This window comes from Crocuta crocuta, unplaced genomic scaffold (genome assembly GCF_008692635.1).
Source record: "Crocuta crocuta isolate KB4526 unplaced genomic scaffold, BGI_CrCroc_1.0 scaffold189, whole genome shotgun sequence".
In the NCBI taxonomy this organism is placed as follows: Eukaryota; Metazoa; Chordata; class Mammalia; order Carnivora; family Hyaenidae; genus Crocuta; species Crocuta crocuta.
In genome coordinates, this window is record NW_027551564.1 from 3,923,793 (window position 1) to 3,931,852 (window position 8,060).

General features: G+C 38.1%; 1 protein-coding gene across 1 annotated transcript; it reads left to right on the plus strand.

Moving 5' to 3' along the window:
* The first annotated feature begins 784 nt into the window (after positions 1-784).
* On the plus strand, positions 785-1,439 carry LOC144219946 (activated RNA polymerase II transcriptional coactivator p15). Its single transcript, XM_077750051.1, has one exon. The coding sequence runs from the start codon at positions 801-803 to the stop codon at positions 1,182-1,184; it is 384 nt and encodes a 127-aa protein (XP_077606177.1). The 5' UTR covers positions 785-800; the 3' UTR covers positions 1,185-1,439.
* Positions 1,440-8,060: the final 6,621 nt, after the last annotated feature.

Below are 8,060 nucleotides of genomic sequence, written 5' to 3' on the forward strand. Positions count from 1 at the left end.
TAGTTCCTTGTTTCTTGGTCTGTTCTTTGCTTTTTATAGTCTATTTTATTTTTATCTCTGCTCCCATCTTTATTAACTTTTTCCTTCTGCTAACTATGGGCTTTGTTCATTTTCTTAGCTCTTCTAGGTGTAAGGTTAGGTTGTTTATTTGAGATTTTTTGTTGTTGTTGTTCCTTGAGACAAGCCTATATTGCTATTAACTGACCTTTTAGATATGCTTTTGCTGTGTTTCAAAGATTTTGCACCATTGTATTTTCATTTGTCTCCATATATATTTTTTATTTACTCTTTGACTTCTTGGTTGACACATTCATTGTTTAGTAGCATGTTGTTTAACCTCCATTTGTTTATGTTATGTTCTTTCTAGGTTTCTCCTTATACTTGACTTCTACTTTCACATGTTGTATTCTGAAAAAATGTATGATATGAATTCAGACTTCTTAAATTTGTTGACACTTTTTTTGTAACCTAACATCTGATCTATCCTGTAGAATGTTCAATGTGCTCTTGGAAAGAACGTGTGTTTTGTTGGTTTAAATGGAATGTTCTATATATATGTTAGATTATTATCGTCTAAAGCCACTGTTTCAGAGCTCCTGGGTGGCTCAGTCGGTTAAGTGTCCAACTTCAGCTCAGGTCACAATCTTACCACATGGATTGAGCCCCGCGTCGGGATCTGTGCTGACAGCTCAGAGCCTGGAGCCTGCTTTGGACTGTGTCTCCCTCTCTCTCTGCTCCTTCCCCATTCGCATCCTATCTTTCTCTCAAAAGTGAATAGGTTCGGCTGCAAGAGCGGAGCAATGCCTAAGTCAAAGGAACTTGTGTCTTCAAGCTCTTCCGGCAGTGATTCTGACAGTGAGGTTGACAAAAAGTTAAAGCGGAAAAAGCAGGTTACTCCAGAAAAACCTGTAAAGAAGCAAAAGACTGGTGAGACTTCGAGAGCCCTGTCATCCTCTAAGCAAAGCAGCAGCAGCAGAGATGATAACATGTTTCAGATTGGGAAAATGAGGTATGTCAGTGTTCGAGACTTTAAAGGGAAAGTCCTAATTGATATTAGAGAATATTGGATGGATCCAGAAGGTGAAATGAAACCAGGAAGAAAAGGTATTTCTTTAAATCCTGAGCAATGGAGCCAGCTGAAGGAACAGATTTCTGACATTGATGATGCAGTAAGAAAACTGTAAAATCAGAGCCATATAAAACCTGTACTGTTCTAGTTGTTTTAATCTGTCTTTTTACATTGGCTTTTGTTTTCTAAATGTTGTTTTCCAAGCTATTGTATATTTGGATTGCAGAACAATTTGTAAGATGAATACTTTTTTTTTTTAATGTGCATTATTAAAGATGTTCTGAGTGAAGCTAATTGTCAACTTTATTAAGGAGGATTGCTTTGTGCCCGCCACCTAGTGTAAAATAAAATCAAGTAATAACAATCTTAACTGTTGTGGCCTTTTTTGATCAAAAGAGTTGGTACTGTTTAAGGCCAAAAGTAACAGTTTATAGATCTGTTAGTTTCAACTTGGCTTTTACATTCAAAAGGACTTGTATTGCATTGAATTTATAAACTCTGACTTGTGAAATCCATAGTTGATCTGTTTTCTTCCAGCCCAATGTCTAGACTTGTTGTATTTTTCCACCCCAGTGATACTTCACTTTCCCCTTCTTTTATTTCATTTGCCCTTAGTAACTTAACTTGTCATGTTCAGTTTTCATTTCACGTTTCGCTCTTTTTCTTCAATATATTATACTAATTTGGAAAGTCAGTGAAACTGTCAAAATGTTAGTTATCTCAATAAGGTACTTGTAATTAAAATATTATATGAGAGCTACAATCACTAATTCTACTGTATTAAATATTAGGAGATCTAGTTTGATAAAAAAAACATGGCTTGTATGAAAACTGAACAAGTAAGTGTATGTTGTTACCTGTAGTGTTTTGTGTAGTTACCTTATTGCTTAGTCTGCAGAGAATAATGACTTAGATGTCTGATTTGCTTTCACTTATTAAACATGTTCACCGTGGGATGATGTCTATAAAATCAGATACTGTTATATTAGATTAGGATTTAATAAAAATTGTGAAAGCTTAAAAAAAAAAAGTGAATAAATGTTTTTTAAAAAATTAAAAAGATCCAACGGCAAGATGGCGGAGAAGTAAGGGGCTCTGTGCATTTTGCTTGCACCTATATCTCAAACAGTGAAGGCCTGAAGTCATAGGACACTGAGCCACAGGAGTTTGGGAAGAGAAAAGACAGAATACACGGAGAAGGAAACCTCATAAGTGCGTGAGTGTGAACTGGGGAAGAGAAAAGCAGGACGGGACCCAGAGATACAGAGGGAGGGGAGGGAATCCGGCTTGCATGCAGCTGCGGTGAGTGATGAGCCATGGTGAGTCCAGGGGAAAGGAAAGAGAAGCTGAGATTGCTCACAAAGCTGTTCCTGGTGAAGAGAAAAACCTCAGCTTGAAAAGAGAGTGTTTTTAGTTCTGGCTGGGGTGCTGACTTTGAACTAGGTGCCCCCAGTCCCAGAAGGCGCCAGAAAAAACTGCACTGTAGCGCTCCTCGCACCATCCCTGGCAGTGGCAGCCTGGTGGCGCGGTGGCAGACCCATCCCTGGCGACGGTCGGTGGCACAGCGGCAGCAGCGCGGACTCTGCAGACCTGAAGTTGCTGTGTTCCCACACGCACTCAGGTTGCATGGCTGCTTGACCTGGCGGATCTGAGGCTGCAACACTTCCCCCACCCCCTCACCCCTGCAGCAGGGAAGCAGCGACCTACGGGACTGTTTAGGGCAATATAAAAAAAGCCCAAGGACTGGGACCAGAAAACCAGGTGGGGAGGGGGGCATAGAATTCAGCCCACCTTGGCTACATCCTCAGTACAGGGAGATCGGACCCAAAGGAGTGATTTGCAATGCTTGGTTGAGAATGGACTGGGGCCACGCCATTCTTCTCCCCACAACCACCAAGGCGGAGCCTCAGGGAGCAGTCAGCAGACACAGTTGAGGTGAGACCTGCCTACACCAAACCACACCCATCCCCACCAGAGAGCTGTTTCGTTGTTGTTGTTTTTACCTGAGCCTAGGTTTGCCTGTTTATTGGTTTTGTCTGTGTGTTTGTGTACCTTTGTTCCCTCTGTGGTTGTCTGTTTTGTTTTTCCAGGGCTGCCTCAAGAAACAAGCCAAACTACACATAGTGGAGAGTCCCAAATACCACTAGGAATAGGGAAACAAAATAACCACACGCTCAACAAGAGAAACCAAGGGACATCATTCAAAGGACACTTCCTGAACAGACAGACCCAGAACAGTCAAAGAGCCCTCTCTAATAAAGCAGAACTTGCAGGGGCAGAGTGTACAATAAGCTTTTAAAATTAACAAGAGATAATTGCTTCTCAGCCTTTTGGCTAAGATCAAGTGTAAATTAACAAGAGATAGAAAGCTAACCAAAATGATGAAACGGAAGAATTCTCCTCCAAAGAAATTCCAGGAAGAATTGACAGCTAAAGAACTGCTTAAAACAGATATAAGCAGCATAACTGAACAAGAATTTAGAACAATAATCATAAAATTAATCATTGGGCTTGAAACAAGCATGGATGACTTCAGAGAAACTATAGCTACAAACACTATGGAGCTTAAAAATAGTTATGATGAATTTAAAAATGTGATAAGTGAGATACATAACAAACTGGAGGCGTCCAATGAACGGATTGAAGAGGCAGAAAGGAGAATAAGTGATTTAGAAGACACAATTATAGAAAAAGAAGAAACTGAGAAAAAGAGAAACTGATCTAGGAACATGAAAGAAGAGTTCAAGAGCTCAGTGATACAATCAAACGGAACAATATCCATATCATAGGAAGCCCAGAAGAGGGAGAGAGAGGGAAAGCTGCTGCAGGAGTCCTGGAACAAATTATAGCAGAGAATTTCCCCAACCTGGGGAAGGAAGTAGATGTTGAAATTCAAGAGGCACAGAGAACTCCCCTCAGATGTAACTTGAATCGATTTTCTGTATGACATCATAGTGACTGGCAAAATATAAGGACAAAGAGAGAATTTTGAAAGCAGCTAGGGAGAAAAGGGCCCTGACATACAAAGGGAAACCTATCAGAGTGGTGACAGACCTACCTACTGAAACTTGGCAGGCCAGAAAAGAATGGCAGGAGATCTTGCCATTGGGATGAACAGAAAAAATATGCAGCCAAGAATCCTCTATCCAGCAAGCCTGTCATTCAGAATAGAAGGAGAGATAAAATTTTTTCAGTTAAACAAAAATTGAAAGAATTTGTCACTATTAAACCAGCCCTACAAGAAATCCTGAGGGGGACTCTCTGAGGGAAATGTTAAAAGGAACGCAAAATACTAGAGACACCACCACAAGCATGAATCCCACTAACAACACAATGATTCTAAACCCATATATTTCAATAANATGAGTGAAATAAGTCAGGCAGAGACGGACAAATACCATATGTTTGAACGTATAGGAGGATTAGGAGGAACTTAATGGAGGACCATGGGGGAGAGAAGGGGAAAAGTAGTGGGGGAGAGAGTGGGAGGCAAACCATGAGAGACTCTGGAATGCTGAGAACAAACTGAGGGGAGATGGGGTGGATGGGAGGGGAACAGGGGTGATGGGTGTGGAGCAGGGCACTTGTGGGGATGAGCACTGGGTGTTATATGGAAACCAACTTGACAATAAACTATTTAAAAAAATAAATTATAAAGCAAAATAATAAAACAAACACCTGTCAATCCAAAAAAATAAATAAATAAAAAATTTAAAAAACTTAAAAATCTTAAAAAAAAACTAAAGCCACTGTTTTCTTGTTGATTTTCTTTCTGGATGACCTTCCCATTGTTATAAGTTGGGTGTTAAAGTACCGTACTATTATTGTATTACTGCCAATTTCTTTCTTTAGGTCTGTTAATATCTGCCATATATATTGGAAGCATCAATATTTACAATTGTTATGTCTTCTTGTTGTTTTGTTTCCTTTATCAATATATAATGTCCTTCTTTGTTGTTGTAGTATTTGTTTTAAGGTACATATCTTTTTCTGATATAAGTATTGCTACCCCAATTTGTTGATGTTGTTGTTGCTTTCATTTGTAATGTATATGTTTTTCCAGCCCTTCATTTTCAGTCTGCATGCATCTTTAGATATAAATTGGGTCTCTTGTGGGCAGTGTATAGTTGGGTCTTGTGTTTTTTTGTTTGTTTGTTTTTGTTTTTAATCCATTCAGTCATTCTATGTTTTTTGATTGGGGCATTTAGTCCATTTATACTTAAAGTAATTATGAATAGGTATGTATTTATTGAAATTTTGTTAATTATTTTCTGGTTGTTTTTGTAGTCCTCTGTTCCTTTTTTTTTTTTCTTTATTTTCTTGTGGTTTGATTGCTTTTTTTAGTGTTATGCTTGGATCTATTACAGGTTTTTAGTTTGTGGTTACCATTAAGTTCATGTATAGCATCTTATATGCATAGCAGTCTATATTAAGTTGATGGTTATTTAGGTTTGAACACATTCTAAAAGCACTGAATTTTTACTCCCCTCTCTATATTTTATGTATGTCATGTCATATTTTACATCTTTCTGTGTATCCCTTTACTGATTTTTGTAGATATAATTGATTTTACACTTTGGTGTTTTAACCTTCATACTGGCTTTGAGTTATTAACCTATTATACCTGTGAATTTTTGTCCTTCCATAATTTTCTTCTTCTAGTTATGTTCTTTCCTTTCCACTCAACTTTCTTTAATATTTCTTGTAAGGCTGATTCACTGGTGATGAACTCCTTTTACTTTAGTTTGTCTGGGAAACTTAATCTTTCCATCTATTCTTAATGAGAGCCTTGCTGGTTAGAGTATTCTTGGCTGCAAGTTTTTTCTTTTCACCATTTTAAATATATCTTGCCATTCCCTTCAGGTCTGCACAGTTTCTGCTGAAAAATCAGGTGATAGCCTTATGGAGTTTCCCTTGTATGTAACTGTTTTCCTTTTCTCTCGCTGCTTTTAAAATTCTCTTTATCCCTACATTTTGCCTTCTTAATTATTATGTGTTTTGGTGTAGGCCATCTTTGATTAATCTTTTAGAGGCTCTCTGTGCTTCTGAGAATTGTATGTATGTTTTCTTCCCCAAAGTAGGGAAGTTTTCAGTTATTATTGCTTCAAATAAGTTTTCTGCCCCCTCCTTTCTCTTCTCCTTTTCATAACTCTAAATTGCAGATGTAATTATGTTTGGTGATGTCACTGACTCCCCTTACCCTATTTTCATTTCTTCTTCTTTTCTTGCTGCTCCTCTTGGTTGCTTTCTATTACTTTTTCCGATTACTGATTCTTTCTTCTGCATCTTCTGATCTGCTGGTCATGTCCTGTAATGTATTTTTACTTTACTTGTTGAATTCTTCATCTCTGGTGGGTTTTTTTTGTTTTGTTTTGTTTTGGGGTTTTTGTTTTTTTTTTTTAGTATTTCTGTCTCATTGCTTATCTCTGTTTCATGTAGTTCTTCTGCTATGATTTTCTCTTGTTCTTTCATTTAGAACATTTTCCTTTGTCTCTTTATTTTATCAAATTCTGAGTTTCTTTAATTTTTTTAATGTTTATTTTTGAGAGAGAGAGAGANACTTGTTGAATTCTTCATCTCTGGTGGTTTTGTTTTGTTTTGTTTTGGTTTGGTTTTTTTTTGTTTTTTTTGTTTTTAGTATTTCTGTCTCATTGCTTATCTCTGTTTCATGTAGTTCTTCTGCTATGATTTTCTCTTGTTCTTTCATTTAGAACATTTTCCTTTGTCTCTTTATTTTATCAAATTCTGAGTTTCTTTAATTTTTTTAATGTTTATTTTTGAGAGAGAGAGAGAGACATACACAGTGTGATCAGGGGAGGGGCAGAGAGAGAGGTGGGAAGGAGACATAGTTAGCCTCTCTGCCACATCTATGAGCACGCTAAATGCCTGGGCTTTCTCCCTCTGTAGCCAGCTAATAAAGCCTTGGCTGCTTGAACCGGGGGCACGCTGATGTGGGGGCCATCTCCCCCTCTCCCCAGGGCAGGAGTTATTTTGGAGAGGAGCCAGTTCCTGACAGGCCGGCATGCAGGGCATGGCAGGGAAAAAGTGACTTTGCTGGGATGCCTGCCAAGATAGGTGAGTTGGATGGGGTGGGTCTGCAGGGGAACAGTTGAGCTGGGCACATGGCACTAGCAACGTGGAGACTGTTAGTGCCAGTTTCTGCAAATGTCTAGCTATCTAGGTGAGGAAGGGGAAGAAAAATGGTATCCACTAGCACGTTTGTTCTTGCTCCTTTAACACAGGTTCTGAGATTAGAAAATAAATCTTCATGCATACCCCAAGTGCTTTTCAAACTACCGTTTCTGTGCTGTGTCTTGGGCAGTTATTATGCTAGCTTTTTAAGAATGAGGCCTTTGTTTGCTATTGACTTCCAGACTCTCTTGAAGTTAAGCTCTGTTGATTTTTTAAGAGTACACTTGTGATGAGCACAGGGTCATGTATGGAAGTGTTGAATTAGTATATTGTGTACATGAAACTAATGTAATACTGTATGTTAACTGGAATTAAAATTAAACGGTTAAAAAATAAAGAATAAAAATGAAAACATAAAGTACCCAGAGTTCAGCCCCACTGGTTTTCTTTTCTTTTTTCCTTTTTTACCCTTTTTTTAGATTAAAATTAGTTAACATACACTGTAGTATTGTTTCAGGAATAGAAGTTAGTGATTCATCACTTACATATAATACACAGTGCTCATCCCAGCAAGTGCCCTCTTCAATTTGCCTCACCCTTTGAGCCTATCCCCACACTCAGCACTCTGTCAGCAACCCTCAGTTTGTTCTCTCTAGTTAAGAGCCTCTTATGGTTTGTCTCCCTGTTTTTATCTTATTTTTCCTTTTCCTATTTTCATCATTGTGTTTCTTAAATCCCACATATAAGTGAAATCATATATTTGTTTTTCTGTGACTGACTTATTTCACTTAGCATAATACACTCTGGTTCCATCAATGTTGTTGCAAATCATAAGATTTCCTTCATTGTGATCACTCAT

Excerpts from the sequence above, each read along its gene's own strand:
- LOC144219946 (XM_077750051.1), top strand. The coding sequence starts at position 801 with ATGCCTAAGTCAAAGGAACTTGTGTCTTCAAGCTCTTCCGGCAGTGAT.